The sequence below is a fragment of the Capra hircus genome, chromosome 7, assembly GCF_001704415.2.
Source record: "Capra hircus breed San Clemente chromosome 7, ASM170441v1, whole genome shotgun sequence".
NCBI classification, from domain to species: domain Eukaryota; kingdom Metazoa; phylum Chordata; class Mammalia; order Artiodactyla; family Bovidae; genus Capra; species Capra hircus.
This window is the reverse complement of record NC_030814.1, coordinates 28,561,351-28,578,794: the sequence shown is the minus strand read 5'-3', so window position 1 is coordinate 28,578,794 and position 17,444 is coordinate 28,561,351. Positions and strand designations below refer to the sequence as shown.

General features: G+C 36.7%; 1 protein-coding gene across 3 annotated transcripts in view; it reads left to right on the top strand.

Moving 5' to 3' along the window:
- The window catches only part of ATG10 (autophagy related 10), a 277,175-nt gene that overhangs the window by 77,159 nt on the left and 182,572 nt on the right, over window positions 1-17,444 (top strand). For all 3 annotated transcript variants that reach the window (XM_005683389.3, XM_005683388.3, XM_005683386.2), the window contains exon 3: window positions 5,472-5,579. In XM_005683389.3, coding sequence (XP_005683446.1) covers window positions 5,472-5,579 — 108 coding nt within the window. The remainder of the gene's footprint in view (window positions 1-5,471; window positions 5,580-17,444) is intronic.

The following is a 17,444-nucleotide window of genomic DNA, read 5'->3' as shown; positions in this document are numbered from 1 at the left end:
GCTGAGAAAAGAAGAGAAGCAAAAAGCAAGGAAGAAAGGGAAAGATATACCAACTGAATGCAGAGTTCCAGAGAATAGCAAGGAGTGATAAGAATGCCTTTTTAAGTGAACAATGAAACGAAATAGAGGAAAACAATAGAATGGGAAAGACTAGCGATCTCTTCAAGAAAATTGGAGATGCAAAGGGAATATTGTATACAAGGATGGGCATGTAAAGGACAGAAACAACAAGGACCCAACAAAAGCAGAAAAGATTAAGAAGAGGTAGCAAGAATACACAGAAGAACTCTACAAAAAGGTCTTAATGACCTGGATAACCATGATGGTGTGATCACTCACCTAGAGCTAGACATCTTTGTGTGTGAAGTCAAGTGGATCTTGGGAAGCATTACTACAAACAAATCTAAAGATGGTGCTATTAAAGTGCTGCACTCAATATATCAGGAAATTTGGAAAACTCAGCAGTGGCCACAAGATTGGAAAAGTTCAATTTTCATTCAAGTCCCAAAGAAGGTCAGTGCCAAAGAATGTTCAAACGACTGTACAATTGTGTTCATTTCACATACTAGACAGGTAATGCTCAAATTATCTTCTCAGTAGATGGTGAAGAATCTGCCTGTAATACAGGAGAACTGGGTTTGATCCCTGGGTTGAGTGAGAAGGAAATGGTAACCCACTTGGAGAAGGTAATGGTATCCCACTTGGAGAACCCACTTGGTAACCCCTTGGAGAAGGAAATGGTAACCCACTCCAGTATTCTTGCCTGGAGAATTCCATGGACAGAGGAGCTCATGGGCTACACCCTGTGGGGTCCCAAAGAGTCAGGTATGACTGAGTGACTTTCACTTCAGTTCAGTGCTAAAACTGCTTCAGGCTAGGCTTCAACAGTATGTGAACTCAGAAATTCCAGATATACAAGTTGCATTTTGAAGAGGCAGAGGAATCAGAGATCAAATTGTCAACATTTGTTGGATCATAGATAAAGCAAGGGAATTCCAGAAAAACATCAACTTCTACTACATTGAAAACATTAAAGCCTTTGACTCTGTGGATCACAACAAACTGGAAAACTTTTAAAGAGATGGGAATGCCAGACTGCCTTACCTGCCTCCTGAGAAACCTGCCTGCAGGTCAAGAAACAACAGTTAGAACTGGCCATGGAACAAAGGACTCGTTCAAAGTTGGAAAAGGAGTACATCAAGGCTGTATATTGTAATCCTGCTTATTAACTTCTATGCAGATTACATCATGTGAAATGTCAGGCTGGATGAATCATAAGCTGGAGTCAGGATTGCCACAAGAAGTATAAGCCACGTCAGATATGCAGATGATACCACTTTAATGGCAGAAAGTGAAGAGGAACTAAGGAGCCTCTTGATGAGGGTAAAAGAGGAGAGTGAAAAGCTGGCTTAAATCTTAGCATTCAAAACACTAAGATCATGGCATCTGATCCCATCACTTCATTGCAAATAGATGGGGAAAAAGTGGACACAGTGAAAGATTTTCTTTTCTTGGGCTCCAGAATCATTGTGGACAGTGACTGCAGCTGTGAAATTAAAAGACGTTTGTTTCTTGGGAGGAAAGCTATGGCAAACCAAGACAGCATATTAAAAAGCAGAGACATCACTTTGCTGACAAAGATTTGTATGATGCAAGCTATGGTTTTTCCAGTAGTCATGTATGGATGTGAGAGTTGGACCATAAAGAAGGCTGAACACCAAAGAATGGATGCTTTTGAGTTGTGGTGCTGGAGAAGATTCTTGAACATCTCTTGGACTGGAAGGAGATCAAACCAGTCAATCCTGAAGGAAATCAACTCTGAATATTCATTGGAAGGACTGATGTTTAAGCTGAAGCTCCAATCCTTTGGCTACCTGATGAGAAGAACTGATTCACTGGAAAAGATTCTGATGCTGGAAAGATTAGGGGCAGGAGGAGAAGAGGGCGACAGAGGATAAGATGATTGGACAGCATCACCACTGACTCAATGGACTTGAGTTTGAGCAAATCCTAGGAGACAGTGAAAGACAGGGAAGCCTGGCATTTTGCAGTCCATGGGGTTGCAAAGAGTCGGGGAGGACTTAGCAAACTAAACAACAACAACAACAATTATAAAGAGGCCATCAGATTGAAGAAAATATCATTTCTGTATTAGTTCCCTAGAGCTTCCATAACAAAGTACCACAAACTTTATGGCTTAAAACACAGAAATATATTCTCTCAAAGTTCTGAAGTTGGAAGTTGAAAATCAAGGTGTCAGCCGGGCCATGGTCCCTCCAAGGGTTCTAGAGAAGAACCTTTCCTTGCCTTTTCTAGCTTCTGGTTAGTTGATAGAAATCTTGAAATTCTCTGGGTGATAGATGCACCACTCCAGTCTTTGCCTCTTTCTCCCCATGACCTTCTCCCATGTGTCTGTTTCCATAGCCAAATTTCCCTCTTCTCATAAGGACACAAGTTATATTGGATTTAGGGTCTAGTGTATTCTAGTATGGTCTCATCTTGATTACAGCTACATAGACACTATCTCCAAATAAGGTCACAAACAAGGTTTCTGGTGGATATGAATTTTGGAAGGATAGTATTCAACCCCAGAGAAGATTAGTGTGGACCCTGTGCAAAGATGACACACACACAGTATTCAACCCAAGACATTACCTAATATCAAATGCTCTTACATAGTTGTCATGACACAAATTTGAAAACATATTCAATTTTAAATGGCTCACAAACACTATAAAATCTCCTTATTTTATAGTTAAAAACTGGATTTGTGAATCTTAGTAAAAATGTTTAAGAGAATTATGAATTTTTTAGTTTGAATGCTATTCTGTACATATATTTTTTTACTACATCAGATTAAGTAACCATGTTTTTCTTATTTATAACTATTTTAATTCTGTTGAAATGCAAATGTTAATGTGACACTTTGGTGGAGAACTAATAATGTTCATTAATACCTGAGTATGTGCATGAGAGTTATTAAAGTTTTATGTGTGACTGAACTAAATTCAGACTAGTTTTGCCTTAAAAAAATGAAACTGATCACAATTAGATGAACATCATCTATTAGTGATCATAATAGTAAGTGTTATTGGAAAAGGTTAGTTTTCATTCCAATCCCAAAGAAAGGCAATGCCAAAGAATGTTCAGATTACTGCACAAACAATTGCACTCATCTCACATGCTAGCAAAGTAATGCTCAAAATTCTCCAAACCTGGCTTCAACAGTACGTGAACCGTGAACTTCCGGATGTTCAAGCTGGATTTACAAAAGGCAGAGGAACCAGAGAGCAAATCGCCAACATCCACTGGGTCATCGAAAAAGCAAGAGAGTCCCAGAAAAACGTCTACTTCTTTATTTACTATGCCAAAGCCTTTGATTGTGTGGATCAAAACAAACTGTGGAAAATTCTTCAAGAGATGGGAATACCAGACCACCTGACCTGCCTCTTGAGAAATCTGTATGCAGGTCAAGAAGTAACAGTTAGAACCGGACATGGAACAACAGCCTGGTTCCAAATTGGGAAAGAAGTACATCAAGGCTGTATATTGTCATCCTGCTTTATTTAACTTATATGCAGTGTACATCATGAGAAACACTGGGCTGGATGAAACACAAGCTGGAATCAAGATTGCCAGGAGAAATATCAATAGCCTCACATATGGAGATGACACTATCCACATGGCAGAAAGTGAAGAAGAACTAAAGAGCCTCTTGATGAAAATGAAAGAGGAGAGTGAAAAATCTGGCTTAAAACTCAACATTCAGAAAACTAAGATCATGGCATCCAATCCCATCACTTCATGGCAAATAGATGGGGAAACAATGGAAACAGTGAGAGACTTATTTTGGGGGGCTCCAAAATCACTGCAGATGGTGACTGCAGCCATGAAATTAAAAGAGGCTTGCTCTTTGGAAGAAAAGCTATGACCAACCTAGACAGCATATTAAAAAGCAGAGACATTACTTTGCCAACAAATGTCCATCTAGTCAAAGCTATAGTTTTTCTGGTAGTCATGTATGGATTTAAAAGTTAGACCATAAAGAAAGCTGAGTGCCGAAAATTTGATGCTTTTGAACTGTGGTGCTGGAGAAGACTCTTGAGAGTCCCTTGGACTACAAGGGGATCAAACCGGTCCATCCTAAAGGAAATCAGTCCTGAATATTCATTGGAAGGACTGATGTTGAAGCTGAAACTCCAATCCTTTGGCCACCTGATGCGAAGAGCTGACTCATTTGAAAAGACCTTGATGCTGGGAAAGATTGAAGGCAGGAGGAGAAGGGGATGACAGAGGATGAGATGGTTGGATGGCATCACTGACTCGATGGACATGAGTTTGAGCAAGCTCCAGGAGTTGGTGATGGATAGTGAAGCCTAGGGTGCTGCATGCAGTCCATGGGGTTGCAAAGAGTCAGACATGACTGAGCGACTGAACTGAACTGAACTGAACTGAACTGATTATGTAACTAGGGGCTTTCCAAGTGACACTAATGGTGAAGAACCTGGCTGCCAATGTAGAAGACTTAAGAGACACAGGTTTGATCCCTGGGTTGGAAAGATCTCCTGGAGGAGGGCATGGCAACCCACTCCAGTATTCTTGCCTGGAGAATCCCATGGTCTGAGGAGCCTGGCTGGCTACCATCCATAGGCTTGTAAAGAGTTGGACACTACTGAAGTGACTTAGTATGCATTCATTACATAAGCAGCAGGAGAGAAATGCAACTGGTTAAGGGCTTGAAAATCATACCTTCCAACATTTGAGAACAGTGGAAATTATCTTTAACTCTGAAGAATGACTCTGAAAACGAGTTTAGACTCTAGAAGGCGTAACTAGAACTGGTTAATTAAGGTTAAATGGACACACTTCAGTGCAATATAGAACTAAGCTTTCTCAGCGAACAGTGTGTTGTATACAAGAATGCAGGTGGTAGCTGTGTAAGGGGGTGACATGTGGGTTCCTGGAAGTGCTCTAGAAGGAGGTGAAAGATTACCTCTCCAGGACCTCATAATGGAGATTTTTCCTTGAGCAGTAAATTGAAACAGTGGATTGTTTCTAGCTTCAAGATGCACGTCCTCCTAAAATTTCTATTTCTCTATATGCTATGAAATGAATATCAATATTAATTATATGACAAGACATTTCTATAAGTTGATATACTTTTAAACAGCTACCAACCTATGTGCTCTATGAATTCTATGTTTTGAAGTGCATGGGGGAAAAAGGTATTTAATCTATGAGAAGAGGAAACATCATTAATAGGTGATAAAAGTAGGGGCTTAAAACTTCTATTTATTGAGTACTTACTGTTTGCAGGATGAATTGGATGAATTTATCCATATTGTCTCATCTCACTTAATATACTTAGTTTCTCATTGCTTGATTTGGAACTTGTGAGACACTGTAGTTCTTAGAATGATGATTTCTCACAATAATTGACATTTTCTTATGTATTCTTTGATGGAACACAGGACTGTTCTGATGGCTACATGTGCAAAACACATTTTCAAGTTAAAAATGGAACTGCAATGTCACATCAAGGAACATCTGCTCATGTACAGACATTTCTTCCTGTGGAGGTGAGTGGTTTAACATATCATGTTCTCCTTTTCAGTCTTTGTAAAGTATAAAGTAAAAGTTTAAATCTGATAAATATATTTAAAAAATTAACTGCCACCAGATCCTGAATCTGTTGTAAGGGGAGAAGTGAACATCATTTCTAAGAGGTATTTTCTTCTCTAATATTGAAATCAGGAACTGTGGTAAAGTTAAGATTCACTCTGGATCTGTACAGATTGTCACAAGGCTTCACCCTTTTGGTTTCTCTTAGATCTAAAAACTACAGATGCCTTCCATTGCTTACTGATTTTTTTCAGTAAAATCCCCTGAGGATAATACAGGCCTATACCTCAGCTGAGTAATGCATGATGGATATCTCTTTACCTAGTCTACCTTTAATTTTTCTCCAATGTCCTTTAAAATATGCTGGATCTGGGTCTCATTCCCTAAGGGACTTTAACCTTGACTTGAAAATCTTGCTAAATTAAAATTTAATAAGGTACTAATCATGGCATAATGGTTTTCTGGGATATTTTCAACTTTCTTTTTATCGAAATGCAAATAGACTTATTGTACTTTATGTTGTTAATAAAAATTTTTATATATCCATTGTAAAAATAAACAATAGAAAAATATATAAAAACTCTCACAGATCGTTCAACTGAAGGTAACCACTATGAATATTTTGGGAAGTATCCTTACACATATTTCTGTCACACACACACATACATACTTGTGTTCTGCAATGAACAAGTATGGCATGGATATCTTCCCATGTCAGTAGATGTGGATATCTGTAGTTCTTTTTTAATGGCTCCATTGCATTTCATCTTATGGATGAACTATAATTATGTGAACCCATATTGAAATAAAATGCTTGAATTTTAAAATTGAATTAGTGGGGATCTAATTGCTTCAACATAAAGAAACAAATATAATGCTTAAAATTCCAAATATCCTGGTAAAATGGGAAAGGAGATTTTTTTGGTGACAGTTGAGCCCTAACCCCTTCTGTCTGTGTATGATGCTGGCCTGGAAGTAACTGTTGCCTGTATAATTTATTTTTTATTTATTTTTAAAATTAAATTTAGTTTTTTAAAAGTACTCCAAGGGATTTTTATATTTGGTTGCACTGGGTCTTAGTTGCAACATGTGGAATCTAGTTCCCTGACCAGGATTTGAACCCAAGCCCCCTGCATTGGGAGCTCGGAGTTTTAGCCACTGGACCAGCAGGGAAGTCCCATTGCCTGTATAATTTACTTTGCAATTTATTCTTGAGGATATTGTGTTTGGTAATAAAGTAAGTGCCCCTGATTTATATATAGATTTAAGGGTTTTTTGGGTAATGTTTTTAGTATATTGAGTGCTTAGTTTCTCAGTTGTGTCCGACTCTTTGCAGCTCTTTGGACTGTAGTCTGCCAGGCTCTTCTGTCCATGAGATTTTTCAGGCAAGGGTACTGGAGTGGGTTGCCATTTTTCTCCTCCAGGGGATGTTGAGTAGGTGTTCAAATCCTGATTACTGTTTTATGGTTCGAATAACCAACATCATATATGAAGCCAAGCATGTTAGGAAGCTTTCCAGTTCATTATATATTAACTTCAAAAATGCACATGGAGATGATGATTTAAAAGATAAATTACTAGTTCTTTCCTAACAAGTTGGCAGACATTTGAAAAGCACTAAAAAGTGGTGTTGACAGTGTGAGGAAACTGACACTTTCTGGTTGATGTTTTAACTTCACAAAGTTTAAAGATGTGCGCATACTATGAATTATCTATTCCAATTCTAGGAATTTAGCTTCATAAAATATAATTTTTTTCAACATTTCCCAACAAATTTCAAACATACGAAAAAGTCAAAAGAATTTTGCAGTGAACATCCATGTACTCATTGCTTGGATTCTGACATTAACATTTTGCTGTGCTTGCTGTATTACATATCTCTCCCTCTATTCATCTATCTTCCTTTTTGGTGCAGTGGTTTTACATCAAAGTAAATTACAGAAAATAATTAGAAATGTACACAAAGTTTTACATGTGTACATTTAAAACTTTTTCAAGTTTTACATGGAAGTATATTTATTTTACTATTATTTATAATAGGAAAAAGTAGAAACAACTAAAATATCCAACAGTAGTGGATTAGTTGCTTATGACATATCTCTGTGATGGACTTTGTGATTCAGTAGGTTTGGATTGAAGCCTGAGAATTTTCAGTTCTAACAAGTTCCCAGGTTATGCTGATGCTGCTGGTACAGGGACCACCACACTCTAAGAACCACTGCAGTACTTTATAATGGAACTCTTAGCATATTTTAGATGTACAGCTGAGATGGTTAGTTAATATAATGTATGGTAGAGTTGATATTGTAATAATCTTGATGAAATGAAAAATGTCTTAGGTTGAGCCTGAGATGGAGATTCCTGTTGAAGTGACTTATTAGGGATATGTTCTTAGGAGAAAGGGAGTGATGGAAGCAGAAAAGAACAAGCGATAAAAGCTAAGGGAGATTGTGGTCTCACTCGAGATGAGCTTTAGTCTGATCTCCTTAGAATTCTGGAGCATAGATACCCCAAATTAGTCTCACCTTGTGTCCTTGAGGCTGACCTTTTGTACTCTGTAGTGTTTATTGAACTTTCAGTCTGTCATTGCCTGATGTAGAGGAAGACAGCTTCCAAGCAAGATGGCTCCAGTATTACTGAGAAATTATTCAGGGAAGGAAGAGGGCTGCTGTGTATTATCAGCCAACAGTTCCAACAGCTGGGTGTGAATGGGTACGCTGGCCTTAAGCGGACCTGGGCAGGGCAGCAACAGTGTCTACTACCAAAGGGTAACCGAAAAGCAACAAAATGGCATCTGTGAGGAAGTGTATGTATAAGGCCTGCATTGACATGACAGCAGTTTGTTTGAGAAAGAGCTAATGATTTTAGTTAACCACAAGCTCAAGGTAAGTGAAAAAAATGCCATGGATGCTAGAGAAACTAACTGGAACCTAAGCCATATTAATGAAAGCATGATTGGATCCCAAATATTATCTGAGGTCCCCTGAAGGGTCCCAGAGACCCTCTCAAGGGGTCCACAAGGTCAAATATATTTAATAATGTTAAGATATTATTTACATTTTGTACTTTCATTCTCTCCTACTTTCCCAGAGGCTACCTATGTGTGATATTGCAACAGAGTAAATGCAGAAACAGTTATAAAAATCCAGCTATCTTTAATTAAGTTAGATACTAAAAATATTTTCAAAATGTATACTGCTTTTCTTACTAATTTATGTTGTTTTGGAAAATGTTTATTTTTTCATAGAAATTTGCTGTTATATTATCATTCATAGAAATTTGCTATTATATTACCATGTATTTTTAAAGTGAACTAATATTTTTTAATTTCAATTTTAATTTCTAATATAATGTCATACACATAACTCTCTTAAACAAAAAGTTCATCGGAATCTTCAATGAATTTTAAAAGTGTAAAGGGGTGTTGAGACCAGATAGTTTGAAAATCATTGCTATAGAACAAGGAAATATTACCTTATTGTATGTGCAGAACAACATTGATAGAGTACATGATGAATGAATTCATAAATAATAGTTGAAAATTGATCATAAGTGGGGTTTATCCATTCAAAGAAGCACGCCGGGGGTCATGGGTAGGCTTGAAAATATATTATTATGAGGACTATTGGGAGTTCTGGGGATGTTAAATTAGAACTAAAGACCTAGGAAGGTTAATCATCTTAAGATATCTAGAAAGCTTTCCCGTGGAAGAGAGAGTAGACTCACTTTGTTTCTGAGGATACAGAGTAACTGGAAAGTATTCAAGACAAGTCTCTCTACTGTTTAGATTGCTCACAGTGAAATTGGTCATCTTGCAAAGCTGTGAGTTCCCTTCCCTTTCTTGGAGATGTTAGCCACAGAGTGGATAACCTTTTCTCCAAAACAGTGGTCACTGATAGAAATGTTCAGATGTTTAAAGCACCAGGATGGTGATGAATGAAGTGGGCTGATGGGAGTTGGTGGGACCTATAGAGAAGTAGAGAGGGAATGGTTCATCCAAAGGGGCAGTAGAAATGCATCTCCAGGTAGATTTTCAAGAGAAGGCAAGATCTGGATTTATGTGTTGATTTAAGTAAAAAAAAAAAAAAAAAAAATCTGTGCAGGCTAAATAGACTGTGTGTATGGGCTGCAAATGGTCCTTAGGCCACCATTTTATAACCTAGTCTCTAATATTATAGAAAGGCGTCCCACGTTGTATAGAAGACTGAGGCCAGGGGACTTTGGAATTCTCTTTAGAATTTAGAGCCCCATCCATAACTGGGCTTCCCTGGTGGTGCTAGTGGTAAAGAACCCGCCTGCAAATGCAGGAGACGAAAGAGACCTGGGTTTGATCTCTGGGTCAGGAAGATCCCCTGGAGGAGGGCATGCAACCTACTCTAGTATTCTTGCCTGGAGAATCCCATGGACAGAGGAGGCTGGTGGGCTACCATCCATAGGGTCACAAAAGCGTTGGACATGATGGAAGTGACTTAGCACATCATATCTGTACATCACATTTCCTATTTAAGGATATTTGAAAGAATGCCTCTACTAATAGTTACTTTTAAAAAAGATTTAAAAAAATTGGCCATGTATGAAGTGGGAAATCAGATCACTTTTTTGTTCCAATCAGAACTGGTAGTCTTGACTATAGAGGGGTAGCTGGATTCATGATTTTTATGCCCATGAGTTTATATGCAATAAACAGGAATTTAAAAATCAAAGAAATATAATGGAATATGTGAGTGAAGTAATTTGTTAAAATCATAATCTATATCTTGTTTGAATTTTTAAAATTAATTTAAAATGATACTTAAAAGAATGAGATGATATTCAGAAATCTACTAAATATATTGGGGTTTCTTAGTGTTGTTTTGGGGACAAGAGTTCATTAGATAAGACATTTATTGTTGAGAGTTGTTACTGTGATTTGCTTATGACATTTCTGAGTTTGTGAAGTAACAAACAAGACTTAAACAAGATCTTTTCATTACCAGTGAAAAATAAAATAATAGTTTGAGAATGAAAGTGGTAGCAAAGGCTCTCTAGTCAAGTTAGACAATTTTTTTTAGGAAAATTAGTTACTGTTAACCTTTCAACCTCATGTGAATATTATTGCAAAATAACTACTAAACTTTAAAATTATTTTGTAAGGTTCTAAATTAAGTCCCAGTGCTAAAGAATCCACCTGCCAATGCAAAAGACACAAGAGACACAAGAGATGCAGGTTCGATCCCTAGGTCCAGAAGATCCCCTGGAGTAGGAAATGGGAACCTGATCCAGTATTCTTGCCTAGAAAATTCCATGGACAGAGGAGCCTGACAGACTACAGTCCATTGGGCTGCAAAGAGTCAGACATGACTAAGCACAGCGCAACAACAGCAAATTAACTCACTGGCCAATATAGACTACAATGGCTACAATTCTAGAGAATTCTAGCTACAGTGCTACAATTCGAGCTACAATTATGATTCTAGAGAAACAAGGTATAAGTTTTTTTTTAAAAATCATGTTTAACATTAAACCACTCTAAATAAAAGGAAACAATGAGATGAATATTCAACATGGATATTGATTTTTAATAACCAGTAGTAAAAATTATTAATGAATGTTTAGGAGAGGGAAGTGCCTGAAATTTCTTCCTGTAGAAATAGCTTTTGTCTAACATTTCTTTGCATTTTCTTTTTATCTCTACCATCTTCATATATGGAATTCTGAATCATTTTCATAGAATAGAGATAGCCCAGATTTTGCCCTTCAATTAATTCAATTTGCTGTTGCTGCTGCTGCTAAGTTGCTTCAGTTGTGTCCGACTCTGTGCGACCCCATAGACAGCAGCCCACCAGGCTCCCCCATCCCTGGGATTCTCCAGGCAAGAACGCTGGAGTGGGTTGCCATTTCCTTCTCCAATGCATGAAAGTGAAAAGTGAAAGTGAAGATGCTCAGTTGTGTCCGACTAGTAGTGACCCCATGGACTACAGCCTACCAGGCTCCTCCATCCATATTTATTTTAGGTTGGTCAGTGATTTTTTTATATTATTGAAGTTTGGATTCTTCTGTCTGAAGTTTCATTTCTTCCTTTTGAAGAGGTATCAGAGATGGGTATTGAGCATATTTTACTTATTCACTTACTATCTTCATTACTTTAAAGCCTGAGGTTACCCCTTTAGATTACATTTTTAAAAACTATGAAAATGATAGAGTCATAAGAATAACAATAGTATACTACTGGAAAAAGGGATTTTTTTGTCCTAGGGCCTTGTAGTCCAGTAACTGGGACTTTCCTTAGTCCAGGTAGAGTATTATAGGAAATCTTGAACAAAAAAACAGCTTATCACAAATTCCCTGAAGCATAAAGCTGAGAATCAGTAACAGGAAATGATCTCAATTACCAAAAGAACATATTCAGAGAATGATGATCTTCTGATGTAACCAGGTCTTCAAATATACTCATTTGCCCTAAGGATTTTATTAAATGGCTTCTAGGATGAGTTCTATTTTGTATGTCTGAAATAGACTCATATGTCAGAATATAATCGGTTTTTTATACATATATTGGAATAAATAACAAGCTACAGTTCTCAGTGTTAACAACTTCTCTGTAAAGCAACTGCTATTTTTAGACTAAAATATAGCCATGTTGATAAATGTAAATGATGAGTAATAAGCATGTTTCCCTCTGGTATCTGAAAGTGTCATTATTAAAGCAATGCTAACTAACATATCAGAAAGTCTATTATACGTAATCTGTGTAGATACAAATGAAAGTACCTGTAATAGTCAGTATTGATTTATTGATTTAATGAATCCAATGTTGATAGATAAATGGATTTTTAATGTAAATAACTATTAATACAGCAAACCTCAATCCCACAATACCATTTTGTGTTTTTCTTGTGGTATATTATGAAAATATTCAAAGGCAAAGTAAATTTTATTTAACTTAGAGTGTACATATATGCCATGGAGTGGTGTGTTTGAGAGGAGAGTATAGGATATTCTGAAAATCAGTCAGGTCTGATTCGGATTTTCAGTTCTAATAAAACTGTGGACTATTGCACTAGATATAGTACTTATACAAACTACATTTCTTTAACTATGCTTTGACAGAAATGTGTGTTTACTTGTTCTTAGAACTCATCAGAAATCACATACAGAGATGTAGCACTAAAACTATTTGATAAAATCTTGGGGTGGGAGAGTGGTCTTAAAAGACCTTAGTGTTCAGCTGTGAAATCAAGAAGTATTATATGGAAGCAGAAACATGCCCCATACTCTCTCAAATCTTTCTTCTCTAGGCTCTCGGTACCTGAGTAATATCACTTTTCAAAATTCGGAGAAAATATTAGGTTTAGTGAGAACATATAACCTAAAAGGCTTCTTAAGTTTACTCCTAACTTTGAAATTCTCTGTGCTGTATTTGCTGTGGCAGAGCAAAGAGAGAATCTGTTTTTTGAGAGAAATCAAGTTAACTAATTCTCTTTCTATTTTTCAAGCCAGTAGAAAAGCCTTTGCTAAGGCTAAGGCACCTGCTATACCCATTGTATTTTAACTCAGCAGTGAGTTATATCACAAAGCTTTCTTTATGTATAGTTCTAATATTGAAGTTTTTTAAAAGTCAAAAGTATGATCATTTCTAGCAGCAGATACGTACTTGAGAGAATGCTGAGCTGATATTTTCTGTATGAAAATCTGATTTTCAATGTGAAATGCTTCTGTCCGGTTGTAAAGGTCTAAAAGGAACCAGTTATTTCTGAGGAAGAACACTTAGTGTATTATTTTAATTACTCTAATTATTTCTCCCATTTACAAAAAAATGAGTTTGAGTTGCTCTCCATGATATAGGTTTAAAAAAAGAAACTTAATAGATTAATTGGAGGTTTCAAACTTTATGAGGATATCTTGATTTTATAATCAAATCTAAAATAAATGAAAGTGAAACCACTGTTTAGTATTTCTTCCTCCTCCTTTTATTTTATTTTATTTTTTTCGGAAATCTGTGGAAACTCCATGTGTGGAGAGGGATCCATTGGAATATAGTATAATGAGATTTGCTCTCACAAAAGATTAAATAGAATCTAAAATATTTGAGTTTTCAAAAGTTTTTTTAATCAATTATATTTAAAATTCCTTTTATTCCTTAGTTAAATTGTTTGTTTGTTTTTGTTTAATTATTTTTGACTGCACTGCAAGTCATGTGAGATCTTGGTTCTCTGACCAAGGATCAAACCTGTGCACTCTGCAGTGGAAGCACACAGTCTTAACCACTAGGCAGCCAGGGAAGTCCTCCTCAGTTAAATTGAAAAGGTTAATTTAAAAAATATTTTCTGGAGTGAAAGAAATACCCATCAGCATAATAGTCTATGCAGGACTCAACAGCAGTCTAAAGAAATTGAATGTTGAAATGGAGATGTGAAATACCATGGAAGATGGCAATCTTTGGATGTTTGAAAGACTTTTTTTTTTTTTAGCTTGAATTTTAGTTGATTTTTTTTAGCTTGAATGAAGTTAGCTACTTGGCAGGATTTTTTTACTGTTAGATACAGACTATTATATAGAATGTGATTTTACTACAGAATTATTGCCCAGAACTAGGGACAATTGTATATGTATACTGCTACTTATTTAATCAGACCCATGTAGGTTCCAATATTTTTTCAGCTAGGGCCTGAAATGCTCAGTGTTAAAGAGGCTTTTATTAAAAATGTGGATAAATTATTTTTACAGAGAGACAAAATATTTTCAAATTGACATAGTGATTCTGAACCTTGCTACTAGACTCCAAGCATTGTCCTGGTTAGATCACTTGAATCAAAGTGATAACTGTGCCTGGCATATAACTGTCAGAAACTAATAGAGCCTATATCTTGATTTTTCTGGATGGAACTATCCAAAATTTCCCCTCTCTCCAGTGTACTATTAAAAGTTAGCAATGTTAAATATTTTGTCATTATCAATTTTTGTCTGTTTATCAAATGGTACTTATTAAATGAAGTGGCCAGGAATATTTGTTAAAGTTTATCTCTATATTTATGTGCCTAAGGGTGAAAAATAACTTTATCTTAAAATAAATGGAAATAACCAGGTCTGAAATCTGTTGCTTGTAGAAGCACCAAGGTATATTAAGATGAAATTTCAGTTGCCATTTATCCCAAAGGGCCAAAAGTGGCATATTTGACAGATCTTTTTCAAGAAAAGTTTGCCAGCCTCCACACTGGTTTTACATACAAGATGATTGGTAGTTTAGTGTTCTTTTTAAAAATAATAAACAAATGAACGTTTCAGGAAACCTCTGATAGACTGAATCAGGTGGAACTGATTTAATGTTATGGATAATTACATAATTAGTGCTGTAAAAAATAAACTATACTATCTGCTTGATGGACTGGAGCTGCTGTGAAGGAGGTATGTAATTATACAATCAGCATCCTCCTCCTATGCTGATTCTAGGTAATCCTTTTTCTTCCTTGTCTGAGAAGGGGCTTCCTGTCTGTGTTTCCTGATGTTAATTTTAAATGAATAGAGCTGAGCATTCAGTAGTTTCCCATCCCTTGATAAGTCTTCCCATGCTCCAGGTCTGTGTGAGACCATCCTCTGAGACCAGTGGCTTTCAGACTGTTGATATAGACTCACAATAAGAAATATATTTTACATCAGGACCCAGTACATACTACAGACACGTATCTGAAGCCAGGGTTCACAAGAAATAATTCTTATTCTTTTTGATCTACCTACTCTATTAATCTATTTTGCTCTATTTTATTTTTTAAAAAATGCTGGCTGAAGTCCACCAGTTGATTTTGGAATCTCCTAAGAGCTCATGACTCATGTTTAGAAAATATTACTTAAATCCTTGATGATTGCTAACGTCAGTCGAAGGGATTCAGAGAGTACCATAACGTTGCTGCTGTGGGCTTTGGGTAGCAGGTGGTGTGGCGTGGTTGAAAGAACAACGGCTTTGGAGTTGGGCAAATTTGTTTTTAAATGCCTGCTTTTACTTATTTTAACTATGTACTTTGAACATGTGACTAAACCTCTGTGAGCCTCAAATCCCTTATCTGTAAACATGGATTCCAAATATTTGAGGGAGTCAGGAAGTGGGGACTTGGGGGTCTATCTATTAAATGATGTCATGGAAGAAGGCATCTGATTATGGCTGAAAAAATGGTAGGCGATTCATAAAGTTTACATTCCTTTCCCCACTCTTTTTCAACATCAAACACCTCACCTGGGAAAGAGCATGGTAAATCCCTGCCTCACAGGGTGGTTGTGAGGATCACATAGGATAATGGAACCAAAGACTAACTAATGTGAATTTTTATCAGAGCATCCTTAAGGCAGTGTCACTGTTTGGGAATAAATCTATGAGAAAGTAGGATTGAAGAGTCTTGTGAAGGTTAAGTGACAACACTAGAAAACAAAACAAGTTCTGAAATTCTGTATTATGATTTAATAGCAAGAATTGTTTCGAGATAGAGTGGTATTCAAAACTCAACATTCAAAAACCGAAGATCATGGCATCTGGTCCCATCACTTCATGGCAAATAGATGACGAAACAATGGAAACAGTGACAGATTTATTTTCTTGGGCTTCAAAATCACTGATGATGGTGACTGCAGCTGTGAAATTAAAAGACACTTGCTCCTTGGAAGAAAAACTATTGATAAACTTAGACACAATATTAAAAAGCAAAGACATTACTTGACTGACAAAGGTCTGTCTAGTCAAAGCTATGGTTTTTCCAGTCATGTATGGATGTGAGAGTTGGACCATAAAGAAAGCTGAGCACCATAGAATTGATGCTTTTGAACTGTGGTGTTGAAGAAGACTCCTGAGAGACTCTAGGACTGCAAGGAGATCAAGCCAGTTAATCCTAAAGAAAATCAGTCCTGAATATTCATTGGAAGGACTGATGCTGAGGCTGAAACTCTAATACTTTGGCCATCTGATGTGAAGAGCTGACTTGTTGGAAAAGACCCTGATGCTGAGAAAGAGTGAAGGCAGGAGGAGAAGGGGTCAACAGCAGATGAGATGGTTGGATGACATCACTGACTTGATGGACATGAGTGTGAGCAAGCTCTGGGAGCTGGTGATGGACAGGGAAGCCTGGCTTGCTGCATCCATGGGGTCGCAAAGAGTCAGACACAACTGAGCTACCAAACTGAATTGATAGTGGTATTGCATGTTGATATTGGAGAGCTGCTAACAAACTGCTAAAGAATTATTTATAGTGCCTATTATAAATTGTATATACAAATCGTTTCATTTTGCATTATATATAGGATTTAAAGAAACTTTAAAATTATTCAGCAAAGGAGTTTGCTTCATTAAGACCTGGAAAATGAACATCAGAAGATAAGTAATTACCTATTGTATAAAATTTCTGTCATGTTCTTTACCTTAACTGAAATACAATATAATAATTTAATTGTGAGAAGATTGTAGCCTCTGTCTCATGGCTTGAACTCTTGGGAGAATTTTCACTGTACATGTGTCAGTTCAGTCGCTCAGTTGTCTCCAGTTCTGCGACCCCATGGACTGCAGCATGCCAGGCTTCCTTATCTATCACCAGCTCCCAGAGCTTGCTGAAACTTATGTCCAGAGTCAGTGATACTGTCTAACCATGTCATCGTCCGTCGTCCCCTTCTCCTCCTGCCTTCAATCCATGAGTATGTTTTTATAAAAGCACCGTCTTTACTTTAAAGGTGTTATAGTTTTAACTACTTCTAAGTTAGTTCATAACTTTGAAATGCTGTTTCCTCACTAGTTTTCAGTGTTTACTTTCATGTCGGAAAGAAAACTCCTTGGTTTTGATACTGTCTGTACTTCTCTCTTATGTCAT